The sequence below is a fragment of the Triticum urartu genome, chromosome 5A (genome assembly GCF_056163025.1).
Source record: "Triticum urartu cultivar PI428250 chromosome 5A, HENAU_Tu73, whole genome shotgun sequence".
In the NCBI taxonomy this organism is placed as follows: Eukaryota; Viridiplantae; Streptophyta; class Magnoliopsida; order Poales; family Poaceae; genus Triticum; species Triticum urartu.
Window position 1 is genome coordinate 679,528,003 of NC_141877.1, and position 17,974 is coordinate 679,545,976.

At 45.0% G+C, this 17,974-nt stretch overlaps 1 protein-coding gene across 2 annotated transcripts; it reads left to right on the forward strand.

Annotated features, from left to right (window-relative positions):
• Window positions 1-7,840: 7,840 nt before the first annotated feature.
• LOC125530467 (homeobox-leucine zipper protein HOX10) lies at window positions 7,841-16,864 on the forward strand. 2 transcript variants are annotated; one of them, XR_015603089.1, is made up of 19 exons: window positions 7,841-8,143; window positions 8,512-8,886; window positions 9,180-9,339; window positions 9,655-9,737; window positions 9,839-9,929; window positions 10,013-10,108; window positions 11,039-11,152; window positions 11,251-11,334; window positions 11,429-11,584; window positions 11,692-11,766; window positions 12,000-12,106; window positions 12,196-12,379; window positions 12,818-13,006; window positions 13,306-13,386; window positions 13,836-13,967; window positions 14,524-14,702; window positions 14,785-14,846; window positions 14,954-15,059; window positions 16,062-16,190. XR_015603089.1 is itself a non-coding variant. In XM_048694858.2 (19 exons), exons 2-19 carry the CDS (start codon window positions 8,648-8,650, stop codon window positions 16,663-16,665), a joined length of 2,517 nt encoding a protein of 838 aa, XP_048550815.2. In that variant the 5' UTR covers window positions 7,844-8,143; window positions 8,512-8,647; the 3' UTR covers window positions 16,666-16,864. The 2 variants fall into 2 exon arrangements, 1 of the variants encoding a protein (XP_048550815.2); XM_048694858.2 differs by adding an exon at window positions 16,519-16,864 and having other exon boundaries at window positions 7,844-8,143; window positions 14,524-14,846; window positions 16,062-16,211.
• The last annotated feature ends 1,110 nt before the right edge of the window (window positions 16,865-17,974 follow it).

The window sequence follows — 17,974 nt, forward strand, 5'->3', positions numbered from 1 at the left end:
AGATAACTGCTGCACGTATGAACTGATGGGTGACCATCTGCCTGCCCATCCATGGAAAGTCCAAGCGAGACATCATCGTGTACCAATGCATCTCCGACGGATCTCTCAAAATGCCCGGAAACGCCGAAACCAAGGAGGCATCAAGTCATCGACACGATACCCTATCGGTCCGCGGATAGGTCTGCTTGTCCGAAATCCCGATTATCCCGTGAACTGAAAGCAAACCAGGAGGGACTTTGCGGGGGCTGGATATCCGTCACGTAGGACTCCGGACTCCAGCGCCCCCGGCCTCCACCCATCGAAGCCAGAATCCATGGCGAACTGAAGACTGGAACAGCGACAACCTTCTGCCTGGCCCTGGATGATATGCTTGAGACATGCATGCATGGGATTCCGCCGGGGCGTACGTACGGCGCGGTGAATTTCAGTTTGGATTCGGGGTGGCTGTTGTTGGATGGACATGGACGGACATGCGTATGCGCACATACGTGCCAGCACGCATGCATGCACCACGATACTGCCAACACATGTCTTTTTGTTGGTGTGTACTGCAAACAGCCATACGCTTCAATTGGGATCATGTACGGATAACGCGGATCTTGGCTTTGGACGCGAGTCGTACGTGCGTGTCGTGTCGGCACAGACAGCAGGCAGAAGACAAACAGACAGACAAACAAGAGCATCGGCTTCTCTCCTCTCATCCGTCGTCGTCGTCCCTGTGTTGTCGCACGCACCGTCGTGGCGCACTGGCACTCCAACCACTCGCAAGTCAAGCCCGTGACGCCGTGAGTGGCCATCCACCTGGGCTCCTACCCATCCGGTCCACGGCGAGGATGCCGCTAGCTCCACACTTACGATGTCGTGTCGGCACAAACATCATCTTTGTTGAGTCTATATGATCTACCGACGGATCGATTGGTGTAACTAAATACCGCGAAGAGAGATTGCACACGCACCAATTAAACATCGTGCGGTCTCTGTAGCTATTAGGCCATCTTCAATGGCGACCCACAAATCGCCAGCATCCGTTCGGACAGCGTTGTTCAGACAGTGAGAGCCATCTAACGCAGTTCCGTATCGGTCCGCGGGATGGTCCGGACTCGTTTTCTCCCGCAAATTGGAGACAAACGTGGGGGGCTTTACGGGAGTTTGCACATGCCAAATGTCGCTCTCTTCCCACCGGCCCACCCAAAAGGAAGGTGGAGCCCGCGCTTTTGTAGCATCCTGCATTGTAGCCGCGCCAAAATCTCCCACTCTCTTCTTCCATACTCCGCCCAATTTTTACACTTTTCTCCCACCCTCCCATTCCTTCCGCCACTAACGCATGGAACCGTCGTAGAACCTGTCGGAGATGGAGCCGGCGGAGGTGCCGGAGGATCCGAGAATCACGCTCGTCCGGAAGATCAGTTCGGCTACGCGGCAAACTCGCCGCGTCAAAGTGAAGGATGCAAAGGAGGAGAAGCTCAAGAAGCGATTGGACTGGTGGTAGCGTTGGGCGTGGTGGTCGTGGCAGTACGGGGGCGTTCGTGGCGGCCAAGCTCACGGAGAGATTCGAGGACATCTTGGCGAAGAAGGAGGAGGCATGTGTGCAGCGCTCAGACATCAAGAAGAAGAAAAAGGTGGAGAGGTTCAACTTGTTGATGGAGGCGACGGACAAGAAGCTCAAGCTCGAAGAGATAAGGACCAGGATCGAAGAAAGGAAGGCCGCGCTCGAGGAAAAGAAGTTGGAGATCGCCGCCAATACGGAGGACGTCAAGATGTTGACCTTGAATGTGGACTCTTTGGATGCCGGCGCAAAAATGATCGTGCAATCCGTTCGCTACCAGATGTTGGAGCGGCAGAAAATCAGTTGGCGGCAGCGGACAATGAGGACGCGGAGGTGGCCTACGCAACAGCGACGACACTTTGATCGGTGAGCAGATGGCTGGGATTGCTGGTCCGGCAGGGCAGAAAATTGCACGGGCTACCCGACTGATGTTATTTTCGATTCGGGCATGTAAAACCAAAGCATACTTGTCTCTTTTTGGTTGTGACCAGGCATGCAATCAGGCGATGGTGTGAACTGGCGCTCTGTGTGGATCAGAGTAAATTTGAATTTGAAATTGCCCTTAATGACGGACATATACATGATAGCGTTGGATGGCAGTCTCCCACATCCATATCCGCGGACTAGTGCGGGGGGAATTTACGGGTTACCATTGGAGATGCCCTGCGATATATCAAAAGTTGATTTGTGTGCATGGCCTCACGATATATCAAAAGTTGATTTCTTTTTTTATCTGTTTTGCTAAATCTTAGTCAATTAAGACTTGATTATGTCTCAGTCGATGCTATACTTACAAGATCTTACATTAAGATACGTGAAAAAATAGTCTTATTTTTTCTTTATTAAACATTATGCCACTTAACTGAGACTTGTCTAAGTTTCGGTGGATTAAGACCTGGCGACACCTTTTTTTATATAGTACAATGAAAAGTTTGTTGTTATCGAGATCATGGGACAAAGCTGCAGAGATACTAGCTAGCATGGAACCATGCCTAGCCTGGACGCTCAACATATACTTTATTCGTCTGTAGTGCATATATAATTTTTAGAAAGTCAAATCTCATAAATTTTGATCAAGTTTTTGAAGAAAAATATTTACATCTAGAATGCCAAGCAAATATATTATTATACTCATTTATAAGATGTACTTTCATATTCTAGATATTAGGTATTCTAGATATAAATAGTTTTTTATAAATTTTATCAAAGTTTACAAAGTTTGACTTTAAAAAAATCTATATGCGCTACATTTTGAAACGAAGGGAGTATATGCACGGTCCATGAGACCATGCCTAGCTAGCCATATTGTACCTTTATCTTTGATTTTCGATGTTGTCGAATGTATGTTGTTTGGACCAACCAATGTGTATACAGAGAGAGAAAGAAAGAGAGAAAGAGAAAGAGAGAGAGAGAGTGAAAAGGAGATGGAGCTAGCAACAACTACGGGGCTGTTTGGATTGTGACTATCTTTGCCATATATTGCCACATGTTTTTTGCCACACTTGCCTTAATTGAGGGGCTGTTTGGTTCCCAGCCACAGTTTGCCAAGCCAAAATTTGGCAGCCACACTTTAGTTGGCATGTGTTTGGTTTTTGCCACACTTTGGCCTGCCACACTTTATTGCTCCTATGGCCCATTTGTCATAGAGACAATTTTTTTGCCAACTTTTGCCAAAGTTTGGCGTCCAATTTCACAGCCACACTTGTGTGGCTTGCGATACTTGTGTGGCTAGCCACACTTTGGCTTGGCCACACTAGTATCCAACCAAACAGACCCTGAGTTGCTCAAATTGTTAGCCACACTTTGGCTTGCCTAAGGGAATCTTGCCACACTTTTTGTGTCTATAACATGTGGAGTTCATTGCTCATAAAAAATGTTTGCCTTAGGTGTGGCTAGAACCAAACACCTATCTAACTTGGTCAAACTTGTCTAAGGTTAGGTGTGGCAAAGTGTGGTAAAATGTGGCTGGGAACCAAATAGCCCCTACATAGCCAGATGAACAGGGGCGGAGCCAGGAATTGGACATAGGGGGAGGGGGGGCGAGTCGAGACCGAAAAAAACGAAACCACTTTACTACCTCTGTAAACAATTGTAAACAATTATAAGACATTCTAAATCACCAAATAGTGAACTAAAATGTTTTATATTTGTTTACAGAGGGAGTAACTTTTAACAATTACCTATTATATTGTATTGAATATAATACTTGTAACACGTCAAAAAAGAGAACATAATACTCGTAAAATATTGCGCGGGAGATAGATTGATCATATACAAAGAAATCTAATTAGGAAATTAGAAGGATAGCAATTAGCAGCAATGTTTAATTTATTTGGTTTTTTTTCAAAGAAACGTCTATTTAGTAAATTAATCCCTAGAAAAGCACTACCAGATTAATTAAGTTAATTATGCTGCTAGGTCGTAATCCATCGGAAAAATACTAGCAGTAGAGGAAGTGTATGTTCGTGTACCTTTAGACTTGAGCCCTAGATCACACACAAATAACGGACTCAATGGCCTGGCTCCTTGGCAGAATTAACAGAGCGGCGAAACACCGCGGAAGCAACCTCGTTGTGATGTGCATAGATTCTTAGCGCCCGGCGGCTGGACTGCAGGAGCACCAAGACGACGAGCGGCGGCAGGAGCCCTAGCTGGTGGAGCGATCTTGAAGATTAGACTAGCGACAGAAATATCATACTTGTAGGCTTTCCGGTCAAAGTGGGCAGATGGGCTACTATTTGGGCTTCGGTTAGTATGCCAAGTATTAACTTTGGGCTTAATTACTAATTAACCAGCTATTATCTACCCCCTGTCTCCGCCCCTGCGGATGAACCCACGCCACACGCCCATATACCTAGCTAATCTTGCTGCGCTTTCTCATGAAAAGTTTGTTCTTCTCTCCGTCATACTCTGGGCAATCTGGATATCGAGACGAAAGGCTATATATGAGGCAATTTTTCAAGCCTCTCATGCAACACACGCTTTCATTACCCGCTTCATATCAGATTTGGAAGCAGTGAGAGTTCAAAAGCCGACCCGCCAAAGTACAACTAGCACTAGAATGGTCAGACAGAGACCGAAGGCGCCTCCAGCAAATTATGTTAAGATCCATGTCGATGCAGCTGTACGGACACATAGAGGGGGAACGGCGGTAGCTGTTTGCAGGGACAGCAATGGTGCCTTCTTGGGGAGCTCATCTTTGGTCATTGCGGGGATATGGGACCCGGCGACACTAGAAGCTATTACATGCCGGGAGGCTATGGCCCTAGCGGAAGATCTTCATATTCAGCAAATGGTGGTTGCTTCAGATTGCAAGCAGGTTATTGAAGACATAACAAGAGGACACAAAGGGCTCCTATGGGTTGATCATTTCTGAAATTAAGTCCAGATCATTACCTTTCCAATGTAATTTCTCTTTCGAAGGTCGTCATGTTAATTTAGAATCTCATAAGTTAGCTAGATTTTCTTTAAGTTTAGCTTTTGGTCGTCATGTTTGGCTTGGCCAGCCTCATGACACAACTTGTATCCCACTGAATGTGGTCTACGAATGAATAAAGGCTATTGCCCTAAAAAAAATCTAGCTAATCGACGGTGTGGATCAATTAATAGTCATATGTTTATCTACTAATTCTCCCATGCGACGCCCTTTGCTTGCTTGCTTGCATGTTGAATAGTATTAAGAACTTACTCGTAGATATGGGCTCCATGCCTGCCTAGCTGACGGTGGACTTCGGAGGCCGCATGCCCAGATCAATGGTGAAGCTAGCTAGCTTGGTGTGAGGATGACAAGTAGGTGTGCATAAACGTACTTACGGAGTTGGAGCCATGTGGTTCGGGATGGCCAGTCAGGGGTGGCGGCCACGTACTAGTACTACTTCCTTCATTCCACAATGTAGCGCTTTCTCTATCCACGTGCTTCAACTTTGATCGTAAATTTAATTACCAAGACCGATTGCGGCGGGGGCAAAAATTATATCAGTAAATTCGTATTCGAAAGAAGTTTTTAATTATATAATTTTTTCTCCCACCGCAGTTGGTCTCGTTGGTTAAATTTATGGTCAAAGTTGGATCTCGGAAAGCGCGGGCGCACTATATTTTGGAATGGAGGAAGTACAACATAAGCGAGCGTGCCGCGAGCTTTTCGCGTGTGCGCATGCGTACAACATAAGATATGTACTCCTACTACTGTATATTTTTACCTTTTTTTCTCACAAAACGCATGCAGTAGTGCATCACCAGCCGGCGGGTTAATTTTCTTTTTGAAGGGGCCGGCCGGTGGGTGGGTTAATTGAACTGCTCAACTATTCTAGCCTAATCTACCATACATAGCCTCACATGGCACATCACATGCATGCGCGGCAACAAATATATGTATGCACGGACGAGTGTGCACCGCTCATCTCACGACAGGAGAGGATACACGCCGCTGATTAATTAATCAATTTGATCTTCCTTTGCTTCCGGTTTACTCCTGCTAGCTACTGATCCTGATCACTCGAGTGGGCATGTCTGTCGCTACAAACACATGGCACTGCTGCGCGCGCTGTGGATACAAACGCACGCAGGGGACGTACGGCGTACGTAATGATGTGCATGCATGCTGCGCACTCTCCTCAAACACACTAGTCGCACGTAGTAGTAGATGGTACCAATTCTGCAAGGAAATTCACAACATTAATTTTGCTTGGGTTGTTGTCATTGTTGCGAAAAATATATACCGTTTCAGAAGTATCCACGACCGGACTTGCCTAACACGAGCTCCTATATGTCTGCATGCCATACGCGTATGTGGACAGCCATCCCTCATTTGTTCGCGTCTGCGATCGCCTCTCTCATATCCAAACCTCCAAATCCATAGCCCACACAACATAGATCAACACAATATGCATAAATTTAACACATACTAGATAGCATCAGACATAGCAAGTTCATACCGTTGAACGTAAAACAAGTTGACAAAAGATTAGATAGCTCAGCACAAGATAGATAAAACTAGCTCCGATCTATACAACAAATACGACTTGGAAGGCGTCAGAATTCACCACTTCCTTGCTAGGCCATTCCCCTTGGCGTGTCTGCAATGGCAATAGTACTCCTCCGCGTACGCATCGATCGACGGCCGAGGGGCGTCGTCGTCGCTGGTGGTGCCGCCATCAGACGATGAGGGGATCCTAGCCAGACGCGGGCCGGCTCCTTGGCGCCATGTTAGCGGTCTTCTCTTTGGCGATTTGTGTTGTTGGACTCCTTAAGCCCGAGCCGCAATGCCTTGGCATTTTTGCGGCGGCGACGCCGACAGGGGTATGTTTGGGCAGTGGTCAATGGCGAACGGATAACACCGCAGACGAGATCCTCCTTTGAGTCGGAGGTCAAGGCAGCTGCCGACGTGGTTTTTGCCGCCGCCGGAGCTTGGGTATGGGTTGAATGAACATAAGGGGTGCCGGGCAACCCAGATGTTTGTCATGGGTTTTGAGGATCCGATTGGATGATGTTTTTGTTTTGTCTCTTTCTGTTCGTGTGTTTGGTTGTGAGGGGAGGTCCGGCTGTGGATGCTCTGCATAGGGGCCTGTAAACATGTCCACTGTCTCGTCGTCGCTAAGCCCGGGACGTACGTGCAATGCAACGCAGAAGTAACCGTACGTGGCAGCGCGCAGACAGCCGAATTAAATAAAGCTCCCATCGCTCCCTCTGCACTTCTTTCACTTAATTTTTTTGGGTACGGAAGAAGGGGAAAAAGATGGACCGACAATATCTTTGTTAGCTTTGCTTGGACGGTAACCTTAATTAGCTTTAGCAGTACCTCCAGTAATTTAACAAACATTTGGTACTGCTGTCAGGCTTTGCTTTCGCGAAAGAAGAGAAGCAACGGGAAAAAGGAGAAAAGGCGCTGTTTGGACGGGAGCAAACGACCCGACCACTGTTTCTCACTCGCTCATCTTTTACGTTACCGTTCTTTCTTCTTTCTTCTTACCCCACGGCCACGGGGACGGGGGTAAAAGTAAAACACACACTCCAGTGCTCAGCTCAGCTCCTCCGGGTGAAAACCGAGGCTCTGACACGGCTGCGCTCTCTCTCCGGTGGGCGACGGAGAGATGGACCTGGCGTATGGTGGTGGGACGACTTCCTGTCTCTCTCTCTCTCTTCCCGTGGGCCCGGCGTCCGTCGGGCCTGGCACGCGTGGCCGCGGACCACCTGCGCCTGGTCCACCGACCCAAGCATCCCTCTCTCTCTCCTCCGGCTGCGGGAGGGAGGAGATAGAGAGAGAGAGGGGCCGGCTTTAAAGCTGTCGACCCGTCACCTTTTCCTCTCTCTCTCCTCCGGCCCGCCCGTGCTCTCCTCTGTCTCTCGCTCCTCAATTACGACGCCGCACTCCGTCGCAACCAAACCTACCCCAGTGCGCCCGGCGGCGAGGACCGGAGTTCCTCTTCTTCTTCCTCGGCGGCGGTGGCGCTGGTAACCAAACCAGCAGGGCCGATCCTATGCTCTCTGGCGGCGACGGAGGGAGGCGCCTGTGAGGGGCGAGGTGTCGTGTCTCCGGGCGGCGCTGCTCTTCCCAGCGCCGGCCCGCCGGCGTTCGGCGCGGGCGCTCCGACAGCCAAGGTGAGGACGTCTCTGTCTGCTCGGGATCTAGCTCCGCCGCCGCTGATTAGCCCCGCATTTCGGGTCCCCGTCGATGCAACGATGCGCTAGTTGTGTGGGGGGTAATTTTGGCCACTGTACCACGCACAAGAGCTTTCTACGCGGAACCGAGGGGGTTTCGCTCCACTTTGCTCCCATTGTAGAGGCGAGTGAGTCGCGGCGATCTAGTACGGCATTCTATTGCTTTCTCCCTGATTTGGGAGCCCAGCCGTACCAAATTTGTCCTGCATTTTCGTTTTCGATCTCGCTGCGCGTCCATCCATGTACTCCTAGGTGTGCTAGTTTTGATGCACTCATTTTCCTCACTGGCCCTTCCATTTTTGGTGCAGAGATCTCTGTGAGCTGGAAATTGCAAGTGCGAGCATAAGGAGATCAGCACATTGTGCACATAGCGGCACGATTTAAGACCTGGGAGAACCAGGCTGCTGGTTACTGGGTCCATTTGGTGAGGGAGCAATCTAATCAATGGCTGCGGCAATGGCGATGAGAGGGGGGAGCAGCGACGGCGGTGGCTCGGATAGGGGAGCCGGGATGGACTCGGGGAAATACGTGCGGTACACGCCCGAGCAGGTCGAGACGCTCGAGCGGGTGTACGCCGACTGCCCCAAGCCGACGTCCTCCCGCAGGCAGCAGCTGCTGCGTGAGTGCCCCATACTTGCAAACATCGAGGCGAGGCAGATCAAGGTCTGGTTCCAGAACAGAAGGTAATAACAAAAATTCTCGCTACAATCTTCTAATTCTGGTTACTTTAGTATCCCCTGAGTGATGCCCTGTCAGATCAGAATATATGCCCTGGTGGTATTCTTGTAAAAAAATTGTAGGGCTGTGAACTGTTACATTGCTGTTGTGAACATGACAATTTGTTTTGACATGCAGAGAAATTGTCATGTCAATTGCTTATCTGCTGCTGCATTTCACCTGTACCAAGTCTCTAGTCTTCCTTTTTTTGTCCTTTTCATATTGTGCTAAGGTGGATGATTACGTTTGGCTGTTACAGGTGCCGAGATAAGCTGCGGAAAGAGTCTTCACGGCTCGAGTCCGTGAACAGGAAGGTGTCGGCCATGAATAAGCTTCTTATGGAAGAGAACGAACGTCTCCAGAAACAGGTCTCCCAGCTGGTTCATGAGAATGCACAAGTGCGGCAGCAGCTGCAGAATGTAAGTCTTTGATGTTGGGCTGTAGGTGTTGTGCTGGAATCTTGTTTATTCACATTTGGTTTTGCATGATGTAATAATACACAATTACTCATTAACATTCATCTTTGCATCGCACATGGCATGCGAGGGAAAGTTCAGTTTCATATGATGCTTTCTACTTGTAAACGAGTATGGCAGTGTACTAGTAGTGCAGTTGGTATATGTTTTAAGGTAGGTGTACCACCTAGAGGTTAGAGTACTTGGGATGTTAGAAATTTAACCAGATTGTTCTACGTTTACCGTACTTTTCCTGATAAATCTGCTAATTGAATACAGACTTCAATGGCAAATGATGCAAGCTGTGAATCAAATGTGACCGCCCCTCAAAACCCTATAAGGGATGCAAGTAACCCTTCTGGGTAAGAAAATCGCTCCGGGTAGCTACGAAAGAATTCTTGCTGCCGACCTTACCTTTTCAGAACCATCCTTTCCTGAAACTAGCTTTATTTTCTTGTTCCAGGCTCCTTTCAATTGCAGAGGAGACCTTGACAGAATTCCTCTCGAAGGCTACTGGGACAGCTATTGAATGGGTCCAGATGCCTGGGATGAAGGTTACATGCCAACTCTGTTTTTTTTGTTACACTTATAAGAAGTTCAGAGATAGGCTAATTACGTTCTGTTTTCATGACATTAGCCTGGTCCGGATTCGGTTGGTATTGTGGCCATTTCACATGGTTGCCGTGGTGTTGCTGCCCGTGCCTGTGGTTTGGTGAATTTAGAACCAACAAAAGTAAGTGCTTTAGCTGTTTTTTGGTGCTTACTTTTGAAATTTATTTTACATCAAGCGGGTTTTTTTCCGTCAATATTTATCTGGTGTAAGTATTTTGTGTGCTAGTTAGCTCATTTGCAACTGATTTAGACTTGTTTTTTGTGTGGAACTGTGGATATGGCTATTTGTCGAGGGTCAAAGAAACACAAATGCCATGGAAGACATTGCTGCCAATCTGTTAGTTTTAGAATGGAGTAAAGTTTGATCGGAAGGCAATTCAATACTTATGGCCTTAACTTTGAATTGTGTCGTCTTCTGTAGGATCCTGGAACGTTTTCTCTGATCACTTAGGCTGTGCTACAAAGATAGGATGCCCTCCTTACAATAGTAGGTTGGAATATAGTTTGATCTGAATGCAATGAAATACCTGAGGCCTTAAATTTGAATGTTCTCCTTTTCTACTGGCTCCTCCTACTAAGTAATTTACAGAAAATCAAACTGTCAATACAGCTTATATCTTTGTTAGCTCTTTGTTATGGGTTAAAGAAACACAAATGCCATGGAAGACATTGCTGCCAATCTGTTAGTTATTTACGACAGAGTAAAGTTAGATGGAAGACAATTCAATACTTAAGGCCTTAACTTTGAATAGTGTCCTCTTCTGCAGGCCCCTGGAAAATTTTCTCTGATCACTTAGGCTGTGCTACAAAGATAGAATGCTCTCCTCACGTTAGTAGGTTGTAATACTGTTTGATCCGAATGCAAATGAATACTTAAGGCCTTAAATTTGAATAGTCTCCTTTTTGACTGACTCCTGAAGTAACCACTCAGGTTGTGTAACATACATATATTTTGTGCACTAAGTAATTGCAGAAAATCAAACTGTCAATACAACTTATAATTTGTAAAGGTAATCAAGAAGTCGTGTCTGATATAACCTGTGTTATGTAGGTTGTAGAGATCTTGAAAGATCGACCGTCTTGGTTCCGTGATTGTCGAAGCCTGGAAGTCTTCACGGTGTTACCAGGTGCAAATGGAGGAACAATTGAACTTGTGTACACACAGGTTGGCATTTAACCATTTTTGGTTGAAATGTTTCTTCAGTCTATCTCCTGATGCACATGGCTCCTGCTGGGAACTCTATCATTTGTTCTTCTATGCAGTTGTATGCTCCAACAACTTTAGTCCCTGCACGTGATTTTTGGACTCTAAGGTATACAACCATAGTGGAAGATGGCAGTCTTGTGGTATGTATGAGTATAAGCATTAAGTTTACTTATTTTAACTCTATTGAATACAAGCTAGGATATGATCTGTTGCTAATATTCTTCCATCTCTAAGGTCTGCGAGAGATCCTTGAGTGGTTCTGGGGGTGGTCCAAGTGCAGCTTCTGCACAGCAGTTTGTCAGAGCTGAAATGCTTCCAAGTGGATATTTAGTCCGCCCCTGTGATGGTGGAGGTTCCATTGTGCATATAGTGGACCATCTGGAATTTGAGGTCTGATCCCTGCTCTGTATTCTTATGATTGTATTTTGATGTTTTTTTTTCCGGAAAGAATGTCTATGTGATGTCCATCAAACATTTGATTTTGTTTCATCTTTCAGGCATGGAATATTCCTGAAGTGCTTCGTCCACTCTATGAGTCTTCTAGGGTTGTTGCTCAGAAAATGACTACTGCGGTGAGTGTTTAGTGCTTGCAAAGTGTTGCTCTGCTCTATCTATGCATGTACAATTGCATCAGTGCTGATTACAAACTCCTCACTATATGGAAAACCACTTATTCATGAACTCTGAAGTTTTATATTTGATATGTGGTGAAATGATTACTATTTTAAGTCATTAGGAGATCTTGGGAGTTAATTCTCTGCACTGTACTTCATACTAAAATTTACTAACTGCACTACATATCAAGGCACTCCGCCACATCAGACAAATTGCTCAAGAAACAAGCGGTGAGGTGGTGTATGCCCTGGGGAGGCAACCTGCAGTACTACGGACCTTTAGTCAAAGGCTGAGCAGGTGAATATGGATCAACTGTTACTCTTTCTACAGTTAATGTGTGCATCTTATTGACATGTTTCCAATGGCATTCTTTACGTTTTTCTTAGAGGTTTTAATGATGCCATCAGTGGTTTCAATGATGATGGTTGGTCCATAATGGCTGGAGATGGCATTGAAGATGTAGTCGTTGCTTGCAACTCAACTAAGAAAATTAGGAGCATCAGCAATGGTGTTAATGCTTTCGAAGCCCCTGGAGGTACTATATGTGCCAAGGCATCAATGTTACTGCAGGTAAGGGTGTTCTTAGTTCATTCTGTTGCAATTGACTCATCTTTCGTTATTTTGTACGAAAATAGAACTTCTTTTAGTGTTTCAACACTTCAACATCCACATGCACATGATACATTGCTCAGATCTATTTACATTTGATACTGAGATCCTAATTAAATTTCGATGAATGTATGTATGGCTGCGCGCGCTGAAGTTTGGTTTATGAATTTGAGATGTTATAATTCGGCCACCAGTTTCAGGGTTATAATTTAATTGTTTTCTTAACCAATGCTGTGTGAAAGGTGATATTGTAGACACTTGTTCGTCATAAGGATATTGCATGCGCCAGATTTGAGTGCTTTAAAACTACTCTGCCCATTTTTTGAAATTTTAATAATTTTTAGATCAACTGAGTTAAATTCTTATATTGCATCTTTCTTCCTTTACTTGATATTGTAGAGTGTCCCACCTGCGATACTAGTTCGATTTCTGAGGGAACATAGATCCGAGTGGGCTGATTACAGTATGGATGCATATTTGGCTTCAGCACTGAAAACAAGCACATGTTCATTCCCTGGGCTGCGTCCAATGAGATTTTCTGGGAGCCAGATCATCATGCCACTTGCTCACACAGTAGAGAATGAGGAGGTACATTTATTGATGTTTCTGTCGTAATCTTGTGCTGTTTCATTTGTGACTTTGTGAGAAATTTGGTATTACTACTATTCTTTAATTGATATAGTGACCTAGACTTAAAAGTAAATTAGTTTTGTAGGGTATATATAAATTACTTACTTTTATGTAAAATAATTTTTTAGGGTATATATAAACTACTTTTATTTTCCCTGATATTGTTACATTGCACATAACTAGTTAGTTTTATTTTCGATATTTCCGTTGCGACATTAGGTGCTTCGTTAACTTGAGAAAAAGCAAATAATGTGCAGATTCTTGAAGTTGTTCGCCTTGAGGGACAACCTCTTAGTCATGATGAAGTTCTTCTTTCAAGGGATATCGACATGCTTCAGGTGAGAATTTGGTGTGTCCTACATTATTTGGGGAAGGCATTTACTAGCATCATACTGACACTGTATCAGTGATTTCTTACTTAAAAGATGACCTTATATCTTCTGTTTAGTATTGCAGCTCGGTAATATTTGCTTCTGTTTCACTATGCCATATTAGCAAATCTTAGCCTATAAAGTAACCACTAACATAATGTTTGTCTGGATATCTGGTTATACCAAGTAGCTTGATACTGTATATTTTGCTAAGTGGAGTAAAAGGTGCAAAACTTTCTACAAGAATGCCAATATCCTGGTCAATGTGATTTCCTGAAGAAACTTGGTTTAATGTGATTTTGAAATTTGCTATTTCTACATTCCTTCATTCAATTGGAATGGTTGCCATTCCACAAACTATTTTTATACTGTACTGAGTTCCTGTTATATCATCTTTTTTTTGGGGGGTATTTCAGCTTTGCACAGGAATAGATGAGAAATCTGTGGGATCCTCCTTCCAGCTTGTCTTTGCACCAATTGATGATTTTCCAGATGATGCTCCCTTGATTTCATCCGGCTTTCGTGTTATACCACTTGATATGAAAACAGTTAAGCATTTCCACCCACATTACTCCCCTGTTCTAACTTTCTGTAGGTCATCATGTGCTTTATTTGCTATATGTTTCTGTTGATGCAATAAACTGTAATGTATTCTGGATGCCTATCACTAGCTATTTTACTGGTGACCTTAATTTTGTTCTGTAACTTAACCCTGGTCAAGTGTAAAATTGCTCGTGGGGATACTGTTAACTTTTCTTGGATGATAATTTATTTGCACAAGTCCTTCAAATATACTCCCTCCGTCCCAAAATAAGTGACTCAACTTTGTACTAAAGCTAGTACAAATTTGAGTCACTTATTTGGGGACGGAGGGAGTATACAAAAAAATATCTCTCTTTTACTCCCTGTTTCCTATGCTCTGAACAAGAGTTCCTTCATTTTGGTCAATGATTGCTGAGAGTTCTGTTCCAATATATCCATACTTTTTGTGTGCCCAAGTTTTTATCCATCGGGCCCGTGTCTGTGTGCATCCTTGATGCAGAGTCCAGGAGACGTGTGCTTCCCTTATCTAAAAGAAGTTTTTAACCGTCATATTCCATGCAGGACGTTGTATCCTCTGGTAGGACATTAGATTTGGCATCTAGTCTTGAAGTAGGGTCCACTGCAGCCCAAGCCTCTGGTGCATCTCCAGATGATTGTAATGTGCGATCTGTGCTGACAATCGCCTTTCAATTCCCGTATGAGCTGCATCTTCAAGACAGTGTTGCAGCTATGGCCCGTCAGTACGTTCGTAGCATTGTTTCTGCTGTTCAAAGAGTGTCGATTGCTATCTCTCCATCTCAATCTGGTCTAAATGCCGGGCAGAGGATACTCTCAGGCCTTCCTGAAGCAGCGACACTTGCTCGGTGGATTTGCCAGAGCTATCAGTAAGTGTATTTGTAATTTTTCTTCCTGTGGCATCAGTATTGGTCCGACCGCTTTTGATGTTTTTCCATGGCATTTACAAGCTGATAGAATTTTGTTATCCACACAGTTACCATCTAGGGGTAGAGTTACTTACTCAATCAGATGTAGCTGGGGAAGCATTGTTGAAGATGCTATGGCACTACCAAGATGCTATCTTGTGCTGCTCTTTTAAGGTATCCGAAGAATCCCACACAAAATTTCCATCTTCAAGCCTGCTCTACTTCTATGCTCATCAGTTGATCTATATCTGATTAAGGAAATTAATTATGATTAGAAATAGACTACTCAACCAATGTTTACCTATGCACTCTAATTTTTTTATTACCTGTCCATACTCCTTGGGTCTTTTGATGCATACTCGAATTCAGTGATAACTGATATGTAGTACTCCCTCCGTCCGGAAATACTTGTCATCAAAATGAATAAAAGGAGATGTATCTAGACGTATATTAGTTCTAAATACATCCCTTTTTATCCATTTTGATGATAAGTATTTTCGGACGGAGGGAGTATATTGCTAGATGAGCATGTACCTTGCTTCTTTCTGAAATGATGAACAGTTTTGGGGTACTTATTCTGTAGCTGGTTGGTGTATTGATGGGCCTGCTTGCTGTTCATGCTATATGAGCTTTTCCTCATATACTGTATGTGCTAAGGGGTTGCTTCAGTACTCCACCTTAGAACGTTTCTGAATCTTACAGAAAATTTAGTTTGTTTAAGGTGGGGGACAAACTGTGACTTAGTATACTTAGCATAGCTCGACCTGTACTTTGTGGTTAACCACTACTGTCCCTGCCATTTTGTACACTGTATTTCGACCGTCTCGGCCCTTCCCTTAATTTAACGAAATCAACTGTTGCTGCTTTTCATCAAATAAATAAATAAATAATAATATGAGCATGATATATTTATGGGTTGCTGAGTGTGAACATGTGTACACTGGGCCACCAGGGAGAGGGGGGTCTAAAATCTTCTTTTAAGAGAAGAATTTGGCAAATCTTAGGGAGTTTTTTCTTATTAAAATCCATCTATTTGCCATGCTTTTGAGGTTTCCCGTGGCCGATTTTGTAACAAGCCCACATGATTTTATTTCTGTTCTCTCATAGTTGCAGTTCTTAACCATTTAGTACATTTTTTGACAACAAATGCTGTAATGGCCTTTATTCTATTATTAGGAAGTACCCGTGTTTACATTCGCCAACAAGGCAGGTCTTGACATGTTAGAAACTTCCCTCGTCGCCTTACAAGACCTGACACTGGACAAGATCTTTGATGAGCCTGGAAGAAAAGCATTATTCTCGGAGATCTCAAAATTGGTGGAAGAGGTGTAACTGCTTTCTCGCCCTTTATTACATAGCACGGCCTCTTTTTTTTTCTAGCACAAACTGTACAGTTGGCGATGAACATTTCACAAAATTCCATGAACTCACTCACTGCACACAGCACATCAAGTCCCCCCTTCCCAGGGGTGTCCAACTCAATCCAGTTCACGCATTCGCCCTCTTTTTTGAGCTTTTGATGCTGGAAAACCAGCCATCCACCTGCACTGCAGATTGTGCTTCAGTTCAAGCCCCTCAATATGCAATGTTGCTAACCAGTTACTACTCTGTTTTGTTCGCCGTGTACTTGCAGGGCCATGTGTACCTGCCATCAGGCGTGTGCATGTCGGGGATGGGCCGGCACGTGTCCTTCGACCAGGCCGTGGCGTGGAAGGTGCTCGGCGAGGACAGCAGCGTCCACTGCCTGGCCTTGTGCTTCGTCAACTGGTCCTTCGTGTGATGTACCAAATGCTGCCGCCGGGCCGGCGGGGTGATGTGTGACGAGCAGATAGATACGGTTTTTGGTGGGAATTTTTTTTTGATACTCCTAGTATTGTTTGTAGCGTTAGCTCTTCTAGGCGTGGGGTCTAGTACATCTATAAAACTCAAGTCGTGATCATGTACATTTTGATCTCAGCTGCATCTATCTGAATTCAATAGCCAGGCAGGCAGGGAGAGGCCATCGCTGCGGCAGTGTTGCTGCATCCATCTCATCGTCCTCCGCCCCGCAGCCGTTGCCGGAGTGTGGTACGATGGGCCGCGCCGGAGGAGCCGACGGAATAGGCCCCCGTGTGGCACGGAACAAATATGGGCATGGTGTTGGTGGCGGGTGGTGGGCTCTGGTGACGGTGGTAGTCTAAGGCTCTGTTTGGTTCAGCTTTTATCGATAGATTCTGCTGCTGCGCAGTAGAATCTGAACCAAAGGGCGAATTCGGCAGAATCCGATTCCAGAAATTTGCTATCAAAATCTGAATCAGGAAGCAGCCTAGGATGTGCTTTTCAAAATCTGATTCTGTTGCGGGTCAAAATCTGAAAAAATTGTATCAGCTGGTTGGTTTGTCAAATGACCTACATCCTTTTCATATTGGATTTTCCACAGTTATTTTTTCACAGCAAATTTTTCACATCTATTTTTAAAAATCCACAGCCGAACCAAACAGGGTCTAAGGGTCCATTGTTTAGAAACCCTACTACTGAGTTCATCCCAGTGAAAGTAGCCCTAGATCATGTGATGGATGGTTCAGTTTGGACTTTGATCAAGTTTGAGAGGCATCTCCCGCGCCTGACAGACTAGATTCACTTGCACCGTGTGTCAATTCTTTTTAGGGGCGCCGCGTGTCATGCCATTTTTTTAGAGCGGTACGTGTCATGCGATTGGGAGCTCCTATTCGATGCTTCAGGAGCAGGCGCCCATGATTGGAAAATAACTGAATAAAAACAAAACAAAAAAATTCCTGAACTAAAAAAAGTTCAAAGATTAAAAAAGCACATGCACGTTAACGGGTGCCTGCCCATGCGATGCTCGTACCCGCGCAGCGCCATGAAGTTGTGACCATGCCAACTTCTCGCACCGTGTACATGCGTGGGCCGACAAGTTGTGAAAACAAACACAGTAGTACGGGCACTCTCGCAGTCAAGACAGCTTTTGGTAACCTCAAAGTCATCATCCGACACCTAGGTTCACGATATCCTCATGGTCTAAGGACATAATTAATGGCTAATACTTTGTACGAAAAATACCGATAACATATTGATGACGTGATCTGAGA

Coding starts and splice junctions, on each gene's coding strand:
- LOC125530467 (XM_048694858.2), top strand. CDS start 8,648: ATGGCTGCGGCAATGGCGATGAGAGGGGGGAGCAGCGACGGCGGTGGC. Junction 13,968..14,523: donor TACCACTTGATATGAAAACA/GTTAAGCATTTC, acceptor TATTCCATGCAG/GACGTTGTATCCTCTGGTAG. Junction 16,212..16,518: donor TCTCAAAATTGGTGGAAGAG/GTGTAACTGCTT, acceptor GTGTACTTGCAG/GGCCATGTGTACCTGCCATC.